The 22,609-nt window shown below is 44.4% G+C and overlaps 1 protein-coding gene across 1 annotated transcript; it reads right to left on the reverse strand.

Annotated features, from left to right (window-relative positions):
* Window positions 1–8,918: 8,918 nt before the first annotated feature.
* LOC124033297 (eukaryotic translation initiation factor 4E-binding protein 2-like) lies at window positions 8,919–14,471 on the reverse strand. The gene is made up of 3 exons (XM_046345281.1): window positions 14,021–14,471; window positions 9,789–9,980; window positions 8,919–9,481 (listed from the first exon to the last, which is right to left on the reverse strand). Exons 1-3 carry the CDS (start codon window positions 14,154–14,156, stop codon window positions 9,450–9,452), a joined length of 360 nt encoding a protein of 119 aa, XP_046201237.1. The 5' UTR covers window positions 14,157–14,471; the 3' UTR covers window positions 8,919–9,449.
* Between the last annotated feature and the right edge of the window lie 8,138 nt (window positions 14,472–22,609).

A 22,609-nucleotide genomic window follows, 5' to 3' on the forward strand; every position in this document is an offset into this window, starting at 1 on the left:
AACCTAATAAGACCAGCAGAGGGAAACGAATAGAATGGGAAGCACAGGGACAAGACAAGATAATAAATGACAAAACATGACACCCTGTTAGGCAAGTGGTATTTCTGTTTCAGCTGATCAAAAGACATAAGAACTCCCTCCTTGTAACAATGTTCCAGAAGAGTGATCCCCTTATCAGACCATGGTCTAAAGTTACTATTCTGGAAAAACATAGGGATCAATCTATTGTTCCATAAAGGGGTTTAGGGGGAAAGGAATCCCCCTCGTCCGAACAGCTCATGCAGTTTGCACCATGCCAGGACAGAATGTATGATTAAATGGTTGTCTGTGATGGTTTTTATAGATTTTCTGTCCCATTTGTAAAACAAATCTGCCCCAGTGTCATCATTTACCTCAAGCTTTTCAATGTTCAACCATGAGGGAGAGGGACCATTGTCAAACCTCTGAGCCAGAAACCTAGACTGTGCAGCCCAGTAGTACATTCTAAAATTGGGGAGGTTTAAGCCCCCTTGACTGTAATCAAGGGTCAGTTTATCCAGGCCAACCCTAGGGGTTTTTCCGTGCCAGATAAACCGTCTGGTCAGCTTGTCGAGAGAGGGAAAAAATGCTGCGGGAACAGGAATAGGGAGAGATTGAAACAGATATAGAAACCTGGGCAGGACATTCATTTTAATGACATTGATTCTACCCAGTAGAGTGAGAGGTAAGTCCATCCATTTACAAATGTCAACCTCCACCTTTTGCAACAAACTGGCCAGATTGATTTTTATAGAGGTTGTTCAGATTACCATCCACCATTATGCCCAAATATGTGAAGCCCATAGGCGACCATCTGAAAGGAAACTTGTGCTTGATGGTATGATGGTCAAAGACAGACAACGGTAAGATTTCGCTTTTATCAAAATTGACCTTATATCCAGAGAAAGTACTATAACATTGTAGTAGGATCTGCAAGTGAGAGAGGGAGTGTTCTGGGTTTGTTAGAAATAAGATAAGGTCGTCCGCAAAGAGTGATAATTTATGGGTATGGGGGCCAACTCAAAGCCATGTATGTCAGGGCACGTTCTAATAGCCTCAGCCAACGGTTCGATGGCGAGGGCAAAGAGGTGGGGGCTAATTGGGCAACCTTGTCTGCTCCCCCTATAAAGAGGGAAAGAGGAGGAAGTAATCCCACTGGTAGCAATCCAAGCTTTAGGAGATTTGTAGAGTGATTTTATCAAATTTACAAACACGGTACCTAAACCGAACTTTTCCAAGACGCGAAAGAGGTATGGCCATTCAACCCTATCAAAGGCCTTTTCAGCGTCGAGGGAGACTGCGACACTAGGTATTTTGTTTTTGTTAGCAAGGTGAATTATATCAAAGAACCTTCTGAGATTATTGGAGGACAATCTATTAATTATGAAGCCAGTCTGATCTGGGTTGACCAATAGGGAAAGACATGACTCCAGTCTCTTAGATAGCATCTTGGTGACCAGTTTACAATCTGTGTTAAGGAGAGAGATTGGTCTATAGGAGGCGCACTTTAGCGGGTTTTTCCCTTTCTTGTGGATTACAGTAATCACTGCTTGAGAGAAGGACTCTGGAAAGCAGTTGTCTTCATGGGCTTTTTTAAGTACCTCCATAAGGTAGGGGACCAACAGCTCCCTAAATTCTTTATAGAACTCTGGAGGGAAGCCATCCTACCCAGGAGATTTATTAGAAGGTAAGGATTTAATGGCCTTCAACAATTCAGGAACTGAGAAGTGTTCACTAAGGCGCTCGCTGTCTTCCCCTGACAGGCATGGGAGGTTGAGAGAGGAGAGAAAGGAGTCTGTCCCACTGGATGTCATAAGGTGAATGCACCAATTTGTAAGTCGCTCTGGATAAGAGCGTCTGCTAAATGACTTAAATGTAATGTAAAATGAGTCTATCTCTGATAGATCATCGCTTGATTGGGAAGTGTTGAGGCCTTCATAGTATTTCTTAAAAGTATTATTAATTTCAGTAGGGTCGAAAGATATCTCTTTAGTAAGAGTTTCTATGGCATTAATTTTCCTCTTACTTTCCTCTGCTTTCAGTTGCCATGCCAATACTTTGTGAGCTTTCTCTCCAAGCTCATAATAACGCTGTTTTGATTTAGTGATGGCCCTCTCAGCTTGATATGTGTTCAGAATATTATATTAAATTTTTTTATTTACCAAAAGCCTGTATAGATCTTTAGTCGGGCCTCTTTGGTAGGTTTTCTCTAGCTCGGAGATTCCAGATTCAAGGGCACTCAGTTCCGCACCGTGTTTTTTCTTCAGCCCTTTAGTAAAGGAAATAATCTGTCCCCTCAGATAGGCCTTCAATGTGTCCCAAAGAATGAAGCTGTCAGGAGCAGAGGGTTTGTTTGTCAAAGTAAAAATATTGATCTGCTCTTTGATGAATGCACAAAATTCAGGTTGCTTTAGGAGTGTAGAATTTAGTCTCCATCTAGCTAAGGTAACTGAGCTAAACGACTACCGCCCCGTAGCACTCACTTCCGTCATCATGAAGTGCTTTGAGAGACTAGTCAAGGACCATATCACCTCCACCCTACCTGACACCCTAGACCCACTCCAATTTGCTTACCGCCCAAATAGGTCCACAGACGATGCAATCTCAACCACACTGCACACTGCCCTATCCCACCTGGACAAGAGGAATACCTATGTGAGAATGCTGTTCATCGACTACAGCTCGGCATTTAACACCATAGTACCCTCCAAGCTCGTCATCAAGCTCGAGACCCTGGGTCTCGACCCCGCCCTGTGCAACTGGGTACTGGACTTCCTGACGGGCCGCCCCCAGGTGGTGAGGGTAGGCAACAACATCTCCTCCCCGCTGATCCTCAACACGGGGGCCCCACAAGGGTGCGTTCTGAGCCCTCTCCTGTACTCCCTGTTCACCCACGACTGCGTGGCCACGCACGCCTCCAACTCAATCATCAAGTTTGCGGACGACACAACAGTGGGTAGGCTTGATTACCAACAACGACGAGACGGCCTACAGGGAGGAGGTGAGGGCCCTCGGAGTGTGGTGTCAGGAAAATAACCTCACACTCAACGTCAACAAAACTAAGGAGATGATTGTGGACTTCAGGAAACAGCAGAGGGAACACCCCCCTATCCACATCGATGGAACAGTAGTGGAGAGGGTAGCTAGTTTTAAGTTCCTCGGCATACACATCACAGACAAACTGAATTGGTCCACTCACACTGACAGCGTCGTGAAGAAGGCGCAGCAGCGCCTATTCAACCTCAGGAGGCTGAAGAAATTCGGCTTGTCACCAAAAGCACTCACAAACTTCTACAGATGCACAATCGAGAGCATCCTGGCGGGCTGTATCACCGCCTGGTACGGCAACTGCTCCGCCCTCAACCGTAAGGCTCTCCAGAGGGTAGTGAGGACTGCACAACGCATCACCGGGGGCAAACTACCTGCCCTCCAGGAGACCTGCACCACCCGTTGTTACAGGAAGGCCATAAAGATCATCAAGGACATCAACCACCCGAACCACTGCCTGTTCACCCCGCTATCATCCAGAAGGCGAGGTCAGTACAGGTGCATCAAAGCTGGGACCGAGAGACTGAAAAACAGCTTCTATCTCAAGGCCATCAGACTGTTAAACAGCCACCACTAACACTGAGTGGCTGCTGCCAACACACTGTCATTGACACTGACCCAACTCCAGCCATTTTAATAATGGGAATTGATGGGAAATGATGTAAATATATCACTAGCCACTTTAAACAATGCTACCTTATATAATGTTACTTACCCTACATTATTCATCTCATATGCATATGTATATACTGTACTCTACATCATCGACTGCATCCTTATGTAACACATGTATCACTAGCCACTTTAACTATGCCACTTTGTTTACTTTGTCTATACACTCATCTCATATGTATATACTGTACTCGATACCATCTACTGTATGCTGCTCTGTACCATCACTCATTCATATATCCTTATGTACATGTTCCTTATCCCCTTACACTGTGTATAAGACAGTAGTTTTGGAATTGTTAGTTAGATTACTTGTTGGTTATCACTGCATTGTCGGAACTAGAAGCACAAGCATTTCGCTACACTCGCATTAACATCTGCTAACCATGTGTATGTGACAAATAAAATTTGATTGGATTTGATTTGATTTTATATGCTCCATTTACCTTGGTAGGAATGGAGATTGATAATACCAGAGGAGAATGGTCACTAAGCAATCTGGGGAGATACTCGACATTAACACTATGAAACAGTTGTGTCGAAAGTAAAAAGTTATCTATGCGTGTGTGTGTCTTGTGTGGGTGTGAATAAAAAGAGTAGTCCCTATCCTGTGGGTGCAACTGTCTCCAGATGTCTAGTAAATTGAGATCTTTCATGAATGACATGGTGAGCTTGCCGGCTTTGGTAAGAAGTGAGGGTTTATCAGAAGACCTATCAAGAACTGTATCTAAGCAAAAATTACAATCTCCTCCAACCAGTAGCCATCCTAGTGGTGCTTGAGCAACCTGAAGGAAGACATTCTGAATAAACATATGGTCATCGAAGTTTGGAGCATAAATATTCAATAGGGTCCAAGACTCTGAAAACATATGCCCCTGCACCAAAACAAACCTGCCAGAGGGATCAGAGATGGTGTTGTTGACACAGAAGGGGATGTGTCTACTTATCAAAATTGCAGTTCCTCTTGCTTTGGAGTTAAAAGAGGATGCAAAAACTTGTCCTACCCATTTCCTCTTTAATTTCTTGTGTTCACTGGCTGTAAGATGTGTTTCTTGTAAAAACACAATGTCAGCCTTTAATTTCTTAAGGTATGTATAGACTCTTTTCCTTTTAATCGGGCTGTTAATACCTTTTACGTTGAATGTGACATATTTTAGTGGATTAAGCATAGGATGGGTTTCAAATATATAACTGAATAGAAATATATCATATGCAGATAATTAGGAAATGTTTCAACTTTGGTTTGAGCACAAAAGTGACCTGTGTGTCTCTTTAGGAAGGAAACAATAAACATAGAAAAAAGGAAGAAAAAAATAATAAAAATCCCACCCACCCCGATTGTCAGACTAGAACAACAGTCCCAACAATCAAACATGAATACACTTGTAGAGATACGTTGCTGCTCGCTTTCCATCTTGCTCTTACTAGCTAAACCTTGGCGTAAACTAAAACCTGCGAGCACTCTAAATTGAAAACAAACGTTGTGAATAGATATTTATGGCTGAATATTTACTGCCCATGGTAAGGGATGCTTGAGTCTCTTTTCGAAAGATTAACATAAATGAGGGGGAAAGCAGTGGGCCTAAACCTACTTATTGCTTCGCCCAGTAGTTATGGACTAAAGCAAAATATACTCTCCTGTAAATGTAATAGAACTCACCCCGGGAAGATACGGTTAGTTGAAAATGTACAAATCAATTAAAGTGACCGGGAGATACCAGCAGTTCAATCCGGATAAGAGAAAACAAACAAACTGCATTTTATCCCCCAGAGAGACCGTCCTGGCTCAGACGTTGCTCAGTTCTTTGAGAAAAGTGTGCACTTCTCCCGGTGTGTTGAAGAGATGGCTTCGGCCTTTGTACTGAACTTTCATCCTCGCAGGGTGGATGAGGTAGCCGGTGATGTTCTTCTCCTTCAGTGCTTTGTCGGCAGGTCTGAACTGCTTGCGGCGTCTGGCGAGATCCGCGCTCATATCTGGGAAAAGGCTGACCCTCTTTCCATCGATGGTGATGTGCCCTTTGACTCTTGCGAGTTGCAGTATCTTCTCTCTGTCTTGGAAATGGAGGAACCTGATCAGGACGGCTCGTGGGGGCTCATCTGGCCGGGGTTTCGGCGCTGATGTTCTGTGGGCGCGTTCGATTTCCAGCGGCTTGGTGAAGTTGATTATGCCTAGGACCTCCGGGATCCATTGAGGGAAGAAACGGACCGGGTCACGGCCCTCGCTGTCCTCTTTCAATCCCACCACACGGATATTACTACGTCTACTCTGGTTCTCCATCTGATCTACCTTGTTTTTGAGGTAGGCATTGTCCTTTTGCAGTTGTGTCAAGACCTGGTCATGTCTAGCGATGGTATCTTCAACTGTGCTAAAGCGCAACTCTGCCTCAGTCGTTCTCAAAAGGAGATCATTTATGGAGGATTTCAGGTCGTCAATGGAAGAATGGAGTTCAGCCGATTTCTTATCGATTTTCAGAGAAAGAACGCTGTTACCATCCTGAATTTCCCGGAGGAGAGTAGCCAGCATGTCGGCAGGCTCGCAAGAGGCTGCTGAGAGCAACAGTCTGGAACTGTCGTCTGAGTTATGAGGGCTAATGCTAATCTTGCTAGCTGTAGCGTTATCGTTATCTTGGGAATCAACAACGTTTTGGTCGTCCTCTCGGTCGGAGGTCCATGGCTCTTTGGGAAGGTAAGTACTTGACAATTTATCAGCCGATGTTAGAATATTGTTTCAACGTTGTTATTTAGGTAAAAAATAGAATAACTTTGAAGAGCTCGGTTTGTCAACGTCTGCTCAGCTCAGCGGCATCACGTGCTCCTCAAACACCATTTTAACCTGTGTAACAACTACTCAGAGGCAGTTTGATTTACAAAACTAAGCTGTTCATGTTATTTAAGCAAGTACAGCCTAAACTAAAAGCAGTGTGATCACAGACAGTCAAGAGGTCAATGATGAATTCAAGCCTATCATCAATGCCGTATTAACTAAAGATGAACTAATACAGATTAACAATCATTCTTGCCACTGTGACAAGCCATGCTGACAAATAGTATAGCCATTTAAACCGGCTCATCTGTTGGGGTGCAGAAGTCTGTCATGTTGTTCATTGGGTCCTACTGTGGCACGAGTCATTACAGGGCCTGGGGTTGGACCCTTGACAGTGTTTGTTCATACACTAGGGCGTGGGGAAAAGGCCCAGTGGGTTTCCCATTAGTGAAGCAGCTTCAGGACAGTGGCAAGGAGCCAGGTGTCACAGATTGTCTAGCACATGTTGATTCTCACAGACTAAACCCTCATGAATAACCCTCTTCTATAGCCCACCACACCCACAGCATCCTGATGGTCAGCTCATTATTTAGTCTAGTTTTATTTAATTAAATTTATCTGGGCAAGTCAGTTAAGAACAAATTCTTATTGACAATGACAGCCTACCCCGGCCAAACCCAGATGACGCTGGGCCAATTGTGATATCAGCTGATGTACGAAGGGCTATATAAATAAATTTGATTTGTGCCACCGTATGGGACTCCCAATCACGGCCGGATGTGATGCAGCCTGGTTTCGAGTAGGTTAATTGATGGGCTAATATTGCTTCTACATCGGGATTAGAGCCAATTGTGTCCATTAATTACATTGACGTTGATGTAACCTAAATGTTGTTTTACAATTGCAGCCTTATTTTTATTGGTGCAGATTTACAGAGAGAAAAGATTGAGTGTGACAGTGTGCATATGATGTTGTGTGCTATTGATTTCTGAGGGAGGAACAAACCTTGGTTCCTGCTTGGCAAGTAGGGAAACTGTCAACCCTACAGTGGATGGGAAGAATGAAGTGCTAGACTTGACAATTTAGGAAATGTCTGATCTGACTGGATCTGATACCTGCTTTAATGCTACATAACTAGTTGGACAGCAACTCACATCCAGGTGATATCACAGTCGCTTATGTATATTACTCACTGAGGTACAAGATTTGGTTGACATTTACATTGGGATTGATCTGAAGATGGAATAACCTTTAAAAAAAAAATTTTTAAAAATGGAATTATCTTTAAATAAAAAAATATATAAACACTTCTAGAGCATTTCATGTATGCTTAAAAAAGACTGGAACCATTTGTTAATTTTTTTAATAATCACAATTCAAGTTATTTAATTTAGAGCCAATATGCATCATATATGCCTCTGCTTATGTGCAGAGTACAGAGACAGTGTAGCTCTTTGATGAGAGGAAGGACATCATGGTGTGTAATGATTACCGCTTTTCAGGCTGCTGGTTCTGGAATGTTATCAGTTGCAGGAGGGAACTTGCTGAAGAATTCCACTTCGGTCACTCCTGCCACACTACAGATGCTGGAAATGTACAGCTTTCCTTCACAGAAGAACGGGAGCGTGCCAGTGGATTTGTAGCTGCGGCGCTGATAGCCTTTGATGGATGTGAACAGCAAACATCAAGTTCTACCAGTGTGTTTTGATTTCGAGCAAAAATGTAAAAAAGGTATCAATTAGATAAAATTGGCTGATGGCTTCATGTACATGTCTAATGAAACGTTTCAGGACCTGATAGGCTTCATGTACATGTCTAATGAAACGTTTCAGGACCTGATAGGCTTAATTTTTAACTCATAATAATGAAATGTCATCCTATGTGAACTTAAGAACATTAGGCGTAAGTGTTTTATGATTACTTATCCGTCATTTAAAAAAAAGTCTTTATTTATTTTGTATTTTACTAGGCAAGTCAGTTAAGAACAAATTCTTATTTTCAATGATGGCCTAGGAACAGTGGGTTAACTACCTTGTTCAGGGGTAGAACGACATATTTTTACCTTGTCAGCTCGGGGAGTTGATCTTGCAACCTTTCAGTTACTAGTCCAATGCTCTAACCACTAGGCTACCTGCTGCCCCTGCTACACTACTGCTATATTACTGGTGGAATAACCATTTCTTGGGTCATTCGTTTGTTTTCTGTCAGATACAAAGTGTTTTCCCCGAAAGTAACATGTATTGCAGTCGGTCAACCCATTTACCACGAGACTCTAATGACACTTGCCAGATAACCGAAAGTGCCCAAGGGATTGACAGAAGCAATCCTTTGATCTTGCAATACACATAGCCTACTCATTCTATCCAACTCCCTTTGTGCACTAGTTACTTTTTTAGGAAACAAGTCTACTACCAAATATGTTTTATTTTCTTTATTGATTCTTCTTACAAACCATGTGAAAATGTAGTTTTTTGTCTCAAATTTCTCTCTCTATATTTTTTTACATTCCTTTGTATGACAATCTTTTTATCTGAAAAAAATTAATAGTATTTTGAAGGCAGTGAAGTGTGGATAACCCATGATAAGATTGATTTGAGTGGCAAAATAATTTTAAAGAATGAAAGAAATTGAATCTTTACCGCCACACCCCTCCTCTGGAGCAATCTTTTTCAGTGTTGCTGCTGGCTCCACAAGAGAAAGGCCCCAGAGGTGAGTCAAGAGGGTAACACTTCATTCACACGCCTGAACCAACCTTGTGTTATTTTACAGTAACAATACAGCTGATATTTAAAGTTAACAAACCGCAACTAATGGACTCATCTGTAAACACAGAAGGTGACAATATTGTAGCAAGTCTGGGTGGGGGATTGGTTGGGCCTCTTCTTCAGCATCATGGCAGTAAGTGAAGTTGTTTCACATCCCTCTTGAATGCGCATTCCACCAACAGTTAGATGTCCATTTCAAACTGTGCATCGTCACCTTCATAAACACACACACACACACACGTGTTAATTTATTTATTTCCTACTCACCTTAAATATTTGTAGCCTGGCAGGCAATACTAACATAAGGGTAAATATCAAAACTTAAAAATGACCTGAACCCCATTAGGTACCAGTAAATCTGAACATTTGATCTTATTTCACTTATTAAATACCATTATATATTTTCCATAAAACTAATACATCTCGTATGACTGTTTTCGGGGATGTTCTTTTTGGGGGCACATTGTAATGCCTGAGATAAGAGTAAATAGTTGGCCTGCCTGACAGGATCATGTTCTTACCAGTGCTTTTGTCAGCAGGTGCAGTGATGTTGTTGTTCAGTGGCTCTCTGTTATGGGCCTTTACATTGTTGATGTGTTTGGAGGGTGGGCTGGTGACCCCTGGAATGTTGGGGAGAGAGCACGGTGGAGTCCTGGCCAGCGGGGAACTGCGGCACTCCAGCAGGAACTTCCGGTCGTAGATGATTCTTGTACCTGAGGGGAGAGGAGGGGATGAGATGTTCATGTAAATTTAATGGATGGAACAGATCGTACATTGGCGCACAATCCCACCATATAGGACTAGTACTCATCCTGTTCTGCAGTCAGATTTGGTTCAAAGCCTGCAGCTAAACCACATACACTGAAGGTTGTGTGATCTTGTTTAACCCATACCTGAAATTTTGCATAATTTGGTCAGATGCCTTATTTGTTTTACGTAGTCTTTCCATGCGAGATTAGGTACAATGCCTCTTTCTCAGTGTGACGTGTGAGCTAAACAGTTGTTCTGAAAGACTGAGGTGTTTGACTGAAGTGCAAGCCCTACATACATACACTGAACAAAAATATAAACACAACATGCATCAATTTCTAAGATTTTACCGAGTTACAGTTCATATAAGGATATCAGTCAATTGAAATAAATTAATGAGGCCCTAATCTATGGATTCCACACAACTGGGCAGGGGTGCAGCCATGGGTTGGCTGCCAGGCGTGTAGAGTGGCCTTTTATTGTACCTAGCACAAGGTGCACCTGTGTAATGATCATGCTGTTTAATCAGCTCCTTGATATGCCACACCTGTCAGGTGGATGGATTATCTTGGAAAAGGAGAAATGCTCTCCAACAGGAATCTAAATACATTTGTGCACAACATTTGATAGTATTAAGCTTCTGGTGCATATAGAACATTTCTGCGATTTTTTATTTCTGCTCATGGAACATGGGACCAATACTTTATATGTTGAGTTTATCTTTTTGTTCAGGGTAAATAATAAATTATATTTTTTAAAGTGCTTTTCCTTACAACATCATCTCCAAGTACATAAATCAACATACCGCCCTCAACAAACTCAACCAATAGCCTACAACAAATTAACCGTACTATTAACACGAAATAAAACTAATGGCACCAACATGATTGCATGAATCCTTGACACAGATATGTGCAAAAACTGTTCTGTTTGTACTGTCCTCTGTGCCAATCTGTCCACCGAGTAAAGTAACTGATATCTGCTCACAAAATGGTGGTTCAATGCAAGCTATATCGGCCAGCTGCTTTCTGAGCCAGAATTTCCCAAATGAGGATTCATCTGTGGGATCCCTCAGTGCATTACCCCTCTTAACATTGGATTCATATTAGAGGTAAACTAAATGGCACCCTATTCTCTATATAGTGCACTACCGTTGACCTACAGGCCCTCTACAAAAGTAGTGCACTATATAGGGTATAGGGTGCAATTTGGAACATACCCTGGCAGTTAACCAGCTCACCACCATATCAACACACACATATACTCAGGAAATTAAGCCTAGACAGTGTAGGAAAGCAATGTTATCCATCATATCTCGCTTTTAATTGCATATTTTACATGACATTCAATGCATTTCACATTATAAATGCATTGAAAGTTATGCAAATTATGCATTTAAAATTTTGTGTCACATTTGTTAATGGTGTCTCTTGTTATAGAGGGTTCAGAATGGCAGCTGCTGAAAGATAAGAAACTGCAACATGATCTGGCAGGTTCTGCTAGTGCGTTAATCATCTCTGAATCAGTGTTGAACGGCACCACCAACGCCTTAGCTGTGACCATGTGAAGAGGGAGGAAGTGAAAGGCCTCGTGTGGAAATGCTTTAAACACATCACCACAAGCAACAAGTGGGGTGGCAGGTATCCTAGTGGTTAGAGCATCGGGCCAGTAACCAAAGGTTGCTAGATCGAATCCCTGAGCTGACAATATAAAAATATATCGTTCTGCCCCTGAACAAGGCAGTTAACCCACTGTTCCATAGGCCATCATTGTAAATAAGAATTTGTTCTTAACTGACCTGCCTAGTTTAATAAAAAAAAGTGTCCTAGCCAACATATTTATAATTCAATTGAAAAGGGCATGCAATCCATGCATGATGCAAACAAGTATGTTTTTAAAATGTCAGATACTTAAACATTTCAGATAATGTCAGGTTATTTTACTTTGCAATGTGTCTAGCAGCGTTGTAGTCGAATCACTAAACCACGAGTCCCAAGGCCCCTTTGCTCGAGTCGAGTCACGAGTCCCAAGGCCCCTTTGCTCGAGTCGAGTCACAAGTCCCAAGGCCCCTTTGCTCGAGTCGAGTCACGAGTCCCAAGGCCCCTTTGCACGAGTCGAGTCACGAGTCCCAAGGCCCCTTTGCTCGAGTCGAGTCACGAGTCCCAAGGCCCCTTTGCTCGAGTCGAGTCACGAGTCCCAAGGCCCCTTTGCTCGAGTCGAGTCACGAGTCCCAAGGCCCCTTTGCTCGAGTCGCGTCACGAGTCCCAAGGCCCCTTTGCTCGAGTTGAGTCACGAGTCCCAAGGCCCCTTTGCTCGAGTCGAGTCACAAGTCCCAAGGACCCTTTGCTCGAGTCGAGTCACGAGTCCCAAGGCCCCTTTGCTCGATTCGAGTCATGAGTCCCAAGGCCCCTTTGCTCGAGTCGAGTCACGAGTCCCAAGGCCCCTTTGCTCGAGTCGAGTCACGAGTCCCAAGGCCCCTTTGCTCGAGTCGAGTCACCAGACCAGATTATTATTTGCAATAATTGTAACAGGCTCTCAGCTACTCATTTGTAATCACTGACTGATATTTGTGTAGTTATTTATTGCAGAGTGAAAAGTAAAAGGAGACTTATCAGAACCTGGCTATGGGATGTAGGGGGAAAGTTGGAGGGTAGACAGACTACTTTTCAATAGTCAAGAGAGAGAGAGAGAGAGAGAGAGAGACTCATAGCTACACTGTTGTTTTACTATTAAACTCAATACTAGTGTTTTTAATTTCATAAAGCAGTTTGCCTTTTTTAACGAGGAAAAGCTAAATAGTAAGAGGTTGACTGACTGGTGGTTATGAGGAAGCAAGTGAGTCGCTTGCGTGATGTGTAGACAAGGATCGGAGGCAGAGCCTGCCCACACTCGTCGCTTGCTCACAAGCTTGATGTAGGCTGTGTCCATTCTACTACTCGAAAACAGAACTATCGCTGCTCTGCGCACCCAGCGCTGCTAACTTTCTGCTTATCATAGTAGCCTATCCAGTCCAAGTGCAAATACAAGTCATAGGAAGGCCAGTCCAAGTCGAGTCACAGGTCTTTAAAATCGGAACTCGAGTCAGGGACTCATGTACTGCATTGAAAGGACTAATGTTGCACAGAGCCAAGTGCCTCCTATGAATACAACATGAAAAAGTTGAATGTAAGAAATGTTCCAGAAGCCTGTCAAAAAAAACAAGAAGCCTGCATTTACAAAGCTTTACCTATAGATCTACAGCCGAACCTATGGATTGTGACCACATGAAATGGGGTATTAGCCTACTCAGTGACACAATTGTGTAGTTAACACAAATATTAGCGTCTTAGCTAGTTCTTATTGCAGGACTCTGATCCATCTGTGAAATGAGCCACATTAGCTCGCTCACCAGTCTACATCGTTATGTTCTGTGTGTGTCACGGAGTAGACTGACACCCACGTTCACGGATCCACAATGCATAGGTATGGCTGTACACGGCATTATAAATGTTCAATACACATAGTAGGTTGAGTTCACACAAATATTAGTGCCTTGGCTATGTCTTATTGCTGGACTCTGAAACCACAGTGAAACATAGGTATGAGGACCGTGGTGGTGCACAAAAAGCTATGCTAACGAGCTAACAAGCTGATGATGCAAATAATGGCACTTGCCAGCAGAAACAAAAACAACAACAGCCACTGTATGCAATGAGGCATGAGCATATCGCTGGCTAAAGCCTTTGTCAGTTTACAACATTGCACCACAAACATTTTTGCTAAATACATTTGTTTGATTGCTAGACAGGTGCCCTTTGTCTAAAGGTTTGATAACCCTATCGAGATTTGTGTTACGGGCACCTGCACAGCTCGAGCGCATGGTAATCAGGCTAACAATCGAATCATATCCCGTTGAGTTAGTTATAACCACGTCATAAACAGTCGTGCTTTTACATATTACATAGCTATAACATAGACATATAACCAGTCCTATAAAGGCTAGCTACTAGCTATAGCTAGCTACCTCCAGGTGTTGTGCTGAACAGAGTTCCCCCGGGAGTAGTGGAGTAGTCGTTGGGCATGTGCGAGGCGTCGTTTATGGTCACCCGCCTGGTCGGAATGGCCTTGCTAGTAGTGGTCTTCTGACAGCCCGTAGACATCTTCAAAACACAGGGGCGTTTGCTAATAACTACAAATTGGACAACTTAGCTAAATATCTTGGACCTGAAAAACAACAAAGCAAACAACGTGCCCTGTTGCTGCTTCCTCAATTATTTGCTTTGGGTCGATAGCAAGCTAATTCCTAAATAAAAACAAATACTTTATTTTGTCATAAGTGCAAATAATGTTGAATAACTAAACTAACCACACATTCCCACACGCAGACCGACAGACTAGGTTCTGTACGACCTTAGCAGCACACGTTCTTCCACACTCAACACGCACTCAAAAACAGACAGGAAAGAGGTGCTCCAAGCAGAGAATTGACATGACGTCTCCCCCCACTGGTGGATGGTGTTGCCATTTCTTCTTCGGTGGGGTTTATCGGCGGTTGGCATCCAATATTATGGTGCATTACCACCACCTACTGTACTGGAGTGTGGGCCAGGGACAAAGAGAAACTAAATCCACAATGTTTGAGACTATATATAATGACGTACTACTCAATATACTCGTTAAACTAATTCCCTGTATCCCCTTCTCCTTCATACTAGATCTCAGCCTCTCTTTCCCTCTGGTACTGCCCACACTGTAGCAATACCTGCTCCACTGTCTCTGTTTCCTGGCAATAATCACACTTTCCTGTTGGACGCTTTCCAATCACATTTAAGTACTTATTCAACTGGCTGTGTCCCACCCTTAATCTTGTAAATATAGCCGCCTCTTCTGTCCCCTCCTGCCATCCTCCCCTCTCCAATCTTCCTCTGTACTTGAAATAAATGCCTGCCCTTAGTATCTCTATTCCACTGCTCCTGCCATCTCCGCACCATCACTGTCCATATCAGGCTTTTTGCCTACGCCTTGCTCATTGAAACTACAACATCCCCACTTCTAAGTGCTTGTTTAGCCAGTACATCAACTGCCTCGTTCACCTCCACCTCCACATGGGCTGGAACCCAAGTAAATCTTGTCTGTATAACCATCCATCTAATCCTGCCATGGGTTTATAGCACCTCATAAAGCAGGTCTTGTCTGCTACATGACCCAACGGACTGGAGACTCATTAACAACTCGGTCTGGCTTGACATTCTCCACCCACTGCAAAGCCAACAGCGGTATATACAGCCAGCTGATCTGTAATACGTTTTCTGACTTCCACCCCACATTCCTGCACTACAAATGCTGACCCAGTAGGTCCTGTTCTTGGATCTTTTGAACCATTTGTGTCAATGGCCACAAAATCCTGATACACAGTATCAAGGCGTCTCTTAAACAAATCCAATGGATCAACACCCTCCCTGTCTTTCTGAAGTATCTCTGACACTTCTAGATCAACTACTGGCTATGGTGGATTTACAGGAATAGCTACCGTTGGACTAAACACCCTTCCATACAGTCCCATCTCCTTCGCCTGGGTATTACCCACCCACCCAAAGCTTGAGTTCTCTGTAGGTCGACTCAATAATTCATTATCAGCTGCTGTCTCCTAATCTGCAATGGCATATCCCCCACTCCACCTGCAGTACAGCCACTGCGGATGTCCGAACGCCCTACTACATTTTCTGAGTCCTTGTCCCTGTATGACATCTAGCTTTTCCAATGATATCCGGGCTGCCGAACCATACGTTATACTGCCATAGTCTACTACAGATCGGATCAATGCAACATACATGGTCCTCAATGAGGAACACCCAGTGTTAAAGTAAGACCCCACGGAACTTGAAGGCCCCTACCCTCTCCAAGTTCTCCCATATAACCTCAAGCATACCTCAGCTACCACCTTCCACCTGGTAAAGAGCACTGTCTGAGTTTTCTCTACAGAGAACCTGAATCCCCACATTACTGCCCACCACTCTACCTCATCAATTGCTTCCTATACCTTCCTGACTATACAGTATATGGCACATTTCGTCCCCTCTTCCATAAGGCCCCAACATCTGAAAATAACAACCTCCCAATATCCGGCTGTACCTGAGAGTAAATGTCATTGATCATGATTGAGAATAACAGAGGACTAATCACGCTCCCAGCGTTATCCACCAGGTAGCTGTCTGATAATGACTTTCCCACCCTCACCTGGATAGACCTTCCAAACAGGAAATCCTTTATCCAGTTGTACGTTCTTCCTCCTACCCCCATAATATCAAGCTTGATTAACAATCCCTCCTTCCACATATTACACCTTCTCCACGTAAAGAAAGACTGCTACAACAGTCCCCATGTTCATCTGAGCCTTCCTGACCTCTGCTTCTAAGCAGAGTACTGGGTCCATAGTTCCTCTTCCCTTCCTGAACCCACTCTGATGTGTTGGTACTAGCCCCTGCTCTCCAGGAAGTAAGTTAGCCTCTCCAGCCTCTCCATAATCGTTCATACGTTCCCAAGATGGCGTTCCCAAGATGGCGTAGTAGTAAGTCGTCCTGTCGTGTCGTGTCCCTTGTATATATTGTTTCTTTTTCGTTTTTACATATTTTTCTTCGCATATCTCTTTAAAAACATTTTGCTAAACCTAAGCTTCCAAATACTCTCCTGCAACCCGCCTCACCCAATGTAGCTATTTTTCCTAAAGTATTTATATTTACTTCGGAACCGGAACCCCTCAACTGAAGCTAGCCAGCTAACCACCAGCTATGCTAGCAGTCTTCAGCTAACCGGTCATCAGCTAACCTTTAGCTCGGAAAGCTCTCGCCAGTTCGAACAACGCGACTCTAACCAGAGCATAACGGACCTATTTATTTTTCATCCCCGATTCCCACCGCAAACGGAAAATTTTTCAGCTGGATCTTCACAACTAGCTATCTAGCTAAACCGCAACCCCGGATGATTACTCCTGGCTAGCGTTTCCACCCACTTAGCTTGAAGCTAGCCCGGCCAGAGCACCTGTGCTACCACCGTAGCATACTCCTGGGCTACGATACCCGGGCCCACGACAGGTCTATCGATGTCACCGCACGAAGAGGAATAAACAGACGTCCCCCAAACGCTAACTCTCTAGCCCTTGCTATCTCCTTGCTTGCTAATTCGGCCTGCTAACTGCTAGCTTGTTTAGCTCCGGTCTGCTAACTGCTACCTTGTTTAGCCCCGGCCTACGAACTGTTAGCTTATTAGCACAGGCCTGCTAACCGTCTGAATCGCCGCGTCCCAAACACTCACTGGACCCATATTTACTTTCTATCTCTTTTCGATTGTTAATTTGTTTATACCTTCCAGAAACCTGCCTCACCCAATGTGATACGGAATCGCTATTATTTTTAATTTTTAGAACACACTCAAGAACCTCCAGAAGCTAACCAGCTAACTAGCTACAAGCTATTTAGTCATTGTTCGTTTTTTAAAACCTGGATAACACTCGCCAGTCCAGCTTCCCTGCCCCATCCACCGCTGCCCCCTGGACACTGATCTCTTGGCTACATAGCTGACGCATGCTGGACTGTATATTAACGGTACTCCATTTTGCTTGTTTGTTTTATCTGTCGGTCCCGTTGCCTAGTCAACGCCATTTTACCTGCTGTTGTTGTGCTAGCTGATTAGCTGTTGTTGTCTCACCTACTGTTTTAGCTAGCTTTCCCAATTCAACACCTGTGATTACTGTATGCCTCGCTGTATGTTTCTCTCAAATGTCAATATGCCTTGTATACTGTTGCTCAGGTTAGTTATCATTGTTTTAGTTCACAATGGAGCCCCTAGTCCCACTCCTCATACCCCTGATACCTACTTTGTCCCACCTCCCACATATGCGGTGACCTCACCCATTACAACCAGCATGTCCAGAGATACAACCTCTCTCATCATCACCCAGTGCCTGGGCTTACCCCCACCATACCCCTGTCTGCGCATTATGACCTGAATATATTCTACCATGCCCAGAAACCTGCTCCTCTTATTCTCTGTCCCCAACGTTCTAGGCGACCAGTTTTGATAGCCTTTAGCCGCACCCTCATACTACTCCTTCTCTGTTCCGCGGGTGATGTGGAGGTAAACCCAGGCCCTGCATGTCCCCAGGCACCCTCATTTGTTGACTTCTGTGATCGAAAAAGCCTTGGTTTCATGCATGTCAACAACACTGGGATATGCTTAACACCCCGGCAGTCCTACAATCTAAGCTTGATGCCCTCAATCTCACACAAATCATCAAGGAACCCACCAGGTACAACCCTAACTCTATAAACAAGGGCACCCTCATAGACATCATCCTGACCAACTGGCCCTCCAAATACACCTCCGCTGTCTTCAACCAGGATCTCAGCGATCACTGCCTGTATCCGCTATGGAGCCGCAGTCAAACGACCACCCCTCATCACTGTCAAACGCTCCCTAAAACACTTCTGTGAGCAGGCCTTTCTAATTGACCTGGCCCGGGAATCCTGGAAGGACATTCACCTCATCCCGTCAGTTGAGGATGCCTGGTCATTCTTTAAAAGTAACTTCCTCACCATTTTAGATAAGCATGCTCCGTTCAAAAAAATGCAGAACTAAGAACAGATACCGCCCTTGGTTCACTCCAGACCTGACTGCCCTCGACCAGCACAAAAACATCCTGTGGCGGACTGCAATAGCATCGAATAGTCCCCGCGATATGCAACTGTTCAGGGAAGTCAGGAACCAATACACGCAGTCAGTCAAGAAAGCTAAGGCCAGCTTCTTCAGGCAGAAGTTTGCATCCTGTAGCTCCAACTCCAAAAAGTTCTGGGACACTGTGAAGTCCATGGAGAACAAGAGCACCTCCTCCCAGCTGCCCACTGCACTGAGGTTAGGTAACACGGTCACCACCGATAAATCCATGATTATCGAAAACTTCAACAAGCATTTCTCAACGGCTGGCCATGCCTTCCGCCTGGCTACTCAAACCTCGGCCAACAGCTCCGCCCCCCCCGCAGCTCCTCGCCCAAGCCTCTCCAGGTTCTCCTTTACCCAAATCCAGATAGCAGATGTTCTGAAAGAGTTGCAAAACCTGGACCCGTACAAATCAGCTGGGCTTGACAATCTGGACCCTCTATTTCTGAAACTATCCGCCGCCATTGTCGCAACCCCTATTACCAGCCTGTTCAACCTCTCTTTCATATCGTCTGAGATCCCCAAGGATTGGAAAGCTGCTGCAGTCATCCCCCTCTTCAAAGGGGGAGACACCCTGGACCCAAACTGTTACAGACCTATATCCATCCTGCCCTGCCTATCTAATGTCTTCGAAAGCCAAGTCAACAAACAGGTCACTGACCATCTCGAATCCCACCGTACCTTCTCCGCTGTGCAATCTGGTTTCCGAGCCGGTCACGGGTGCACCTCAGCCACACTCAAGGTACTAAACGATATCATAACCGCCATCGATAAAAGACAGTACTGTGCAGCCGTCTTCATCGACCTTGCCAAGGCTTTCGACTCTGTCAATCACCATATTCTTATCGGCAGACTCAGTAGCCTCGGTTTTTCGGATGACTGCCTTGCCTGGTTCACCAATTACTTTGCAGACAGAGTTCAGTGTGTCAAATCGGAGGGCATGCTGTCCGGTCCTCTGGCAGTCTCTATGGGGGTGCCACAGGGGTCAATTCTCGGGCCGACTCTTTTCTCTGTATATATCATTGATGTTGCTCTTGCTGCGGGCGATTCCCTGATCCACCTCTACGCAGACGACACCATTCTATATACTTTCGGCCCGTCATTGGACACTGTGCTATCTAACCTCCAAACGAGCTTCAATGCCATACAACACTCCTTCCGTGGCCTCCAATTGCTCTTAAACGCTAGTAAAACCAAATGCATGCTTTTCAACCAATCGCTGCCTGCACCCGCATGCCCGACTAGCATCACCACCCTCGATGGTTCCGACCTTGAATATGTGGACATCTATAAGTACCTAGGTGTCTGGCTAAACTGCAAACTCTCCTTCCAGACTCATATCAAGCATCTCCAATCGAAAATCAAATCAAGAGTCGGCTTTCTATTCCGCAACAAAGCCTTCTTCACTCACGCCGCCAAGCTTACCCTAGTAAAACTGACTATCCTACCGATCCTCGACTTCGGCGATGTCATCTACAAAATGGCTTCCAACACTCTACTCAGCAAACTGGATGCAGTTTATCACAGTGCCATCCGTTTTGTCACTAAAGCACCTTATACCACCCACCACTGCGACTTGTATGCTCTAGTCGGCTGGCCCTCGCTACATATTCGTCGCCAGACCCACTGGCTCCAGGTCATCTACAAGTCCATGCTAGGTAAAGCTCCACCTTATCTCAGTTTACTGGTCACGATGGCAACACCCATCCGTAGCACGCGCTCCAGCAGGTGTATCTCACTGATCATCCCTAAAGCCAACACCTCATTTGGCCGCCTTTCGTTCCAGTACTCTGCTGCCTGTGACTGGAACGAATTGCAAAAATTGCTGAAGTTGGAGACTTTTATCTCCCTCACCAACTTCAAATATCAGCTATCTGAGCAGCTAACCGATCGCTGCAACTGTACATAGTCTATTGGTAAATAGCCCACCCATTTTCACCTACCTCATCCCCATACTGTTTTTAGTTATTTACTTTTCTGCTCTTTTGCACACCAATATCTCTACCTGTACATGACCATCTGATCATTTATCACTCCAGTGTTAATCTGCAAAATTGTAATTATTCGCCTACCTCCTCATGCCTTTTCCACATATTGTATATAGACTCCCCTTTTTTTCTACTGTGTTATTGACTTGTTAATTGTTTACTCCACTTAACTAAACGACGGAGAGTTTTGACTGTGTGTGATATTAGATTGCTTCTTGTGTAAATATTTTCTGTCTTGATTTTAATGATTGACCAAGGCAATATTTGGAAAGTCATTTGTTTGACAGAGACATGTGTAAATAAGTGTTTGTTTTGTACAAAGGCTTCCCAACAGTGATGTGAAGTGTATAAAAAGATGCGTGTCACTTGAGAGAAGGAGGATCCTTAATACTACTCCTCAGTCAGTGTGGAGTCTGGCAGCAGAAGTGGGACAGTCAGTGATATCACATTTCAGTGATATCTGCTAACCAGACCTCTCATTAAGCGATGGTCAGACAATGGTCTTGTATTGCTAAAGAATTCAGATGGTTAGTCATTCATTAAGGGCTGGGTTTCATCCATATCGCAGAAGATCCAGGTTCAAATGTTAAGGTCATTTCCTTGCACATAAAAATGCAAGGTTAGAATCATTTCAGTGGAAAATAAAAATGACAAATACAGTACTAGTTTGACTTTTCAGCCATTTAAAAAAAAATGAGGGTGAGGGGAAGGGGACTAAGTCCAGAGGATCTAGTTGGGTTCACACTGCTATGCGTTTATCTTGGCCAGGTCGCAGTTGCAAATGAGAACTTGTTCTCAACTAGCCTACCTGGTTAAATAAAGGTGAAATAAAAATAAATAAAAAATATAAAAAATACACGAGGTGTTAAAGCTATTGGCCAATAGCCTATTGGCCTCGTTGGGTCCTTCCCTGGCTTCCGGAGTGGTACCACTACTGCCTCCTTCCAACTGCCTCACTGTGTTGTACAACACCAAAACCTTATCACTAAGATGGGCCAACATAACATAGCACACCTCATCTTTCCCAGGTGAGGTTAACCCAGCCTTACCTATTGCCCTTTTTACTTCTGCCATTGTAAATGGTTCATTCAATGGATAATATACATCCTCCCTCCTATCCAGCACTCCAAGATGCTCCTCTCTCATTCTCTCTCTCCCCCTCCTCTGACAAATTTGCCGAGCTATGCACTTCAACAAAGGCTTTGGCCATCATCTCTGCCTTCTCATCTGTTACTGCCACATCCTTCCCACTCGTCAACACTGGATAATTCCATTTCCCCCTCAGAGCATGTTGTGGGAATTCAAATCCCCACACATGACCTTACTTTTATCCTGGCCCTCCACCAACTCCTAGGTCCAATACCTGACATGGATTATAGTAGTTCACTACCACTATCATCCCTCCTCTCAACCACACCTCCACATATTCCTGTTCAATACCTCTGCTTAGCATCCTGTAGGGAAGTCTTTGCCTCATGAAGGTGGCACCCCCCCATATCGCTGCCCACCTGCCCCATAATCCCCAGTCTAGATGCTCCTACCCATCTCTCCCTTGAACCTGTATCTCCCTGGACCTGGACCACCCTAGACATGGACCACCCTCGACCTGGACCACCCTCACTGCCTCAGCATGACACCCTTCTCTCCACTCTCACTTGTTGCACCTCCACTGCCTGCTTCATAGCCTCACACCCACTATATTCCACACTATGAGCACCCCCAGAGCTGCAGCACTTTGGTTGTACACCCTCCCCACACGCATGCTCCCCTCCACACCTGGCACACCTCTTTTTCTCTTTACAGGCTGTTGCCACACGCCCAGCCCTCACATAATAACTCAAATATTCTATGGTTATTTTATTTGGCAGTACCCAGTCCTTGAAGTGTAACAGAATAGACGGACTATCTACCCT

This window comes from Oncorhynchus gorbuscha, linkage group LG04, assembly GCF_021184085.1.
Source record: "Oncorhynchus gorbuscha isolate QuinsamMale2020 ecotype Even-year linkage group LG04, OgorEven_v1.0, whole genome shotgun sequence".
Classification (NCBI taxonomy): Eukaryota; Metazoa; Chordata; class Actinopteri; order Salmoniformes; family Salmonidae; genus Oncorhynchus; species Oncorhynchus gorbuscha.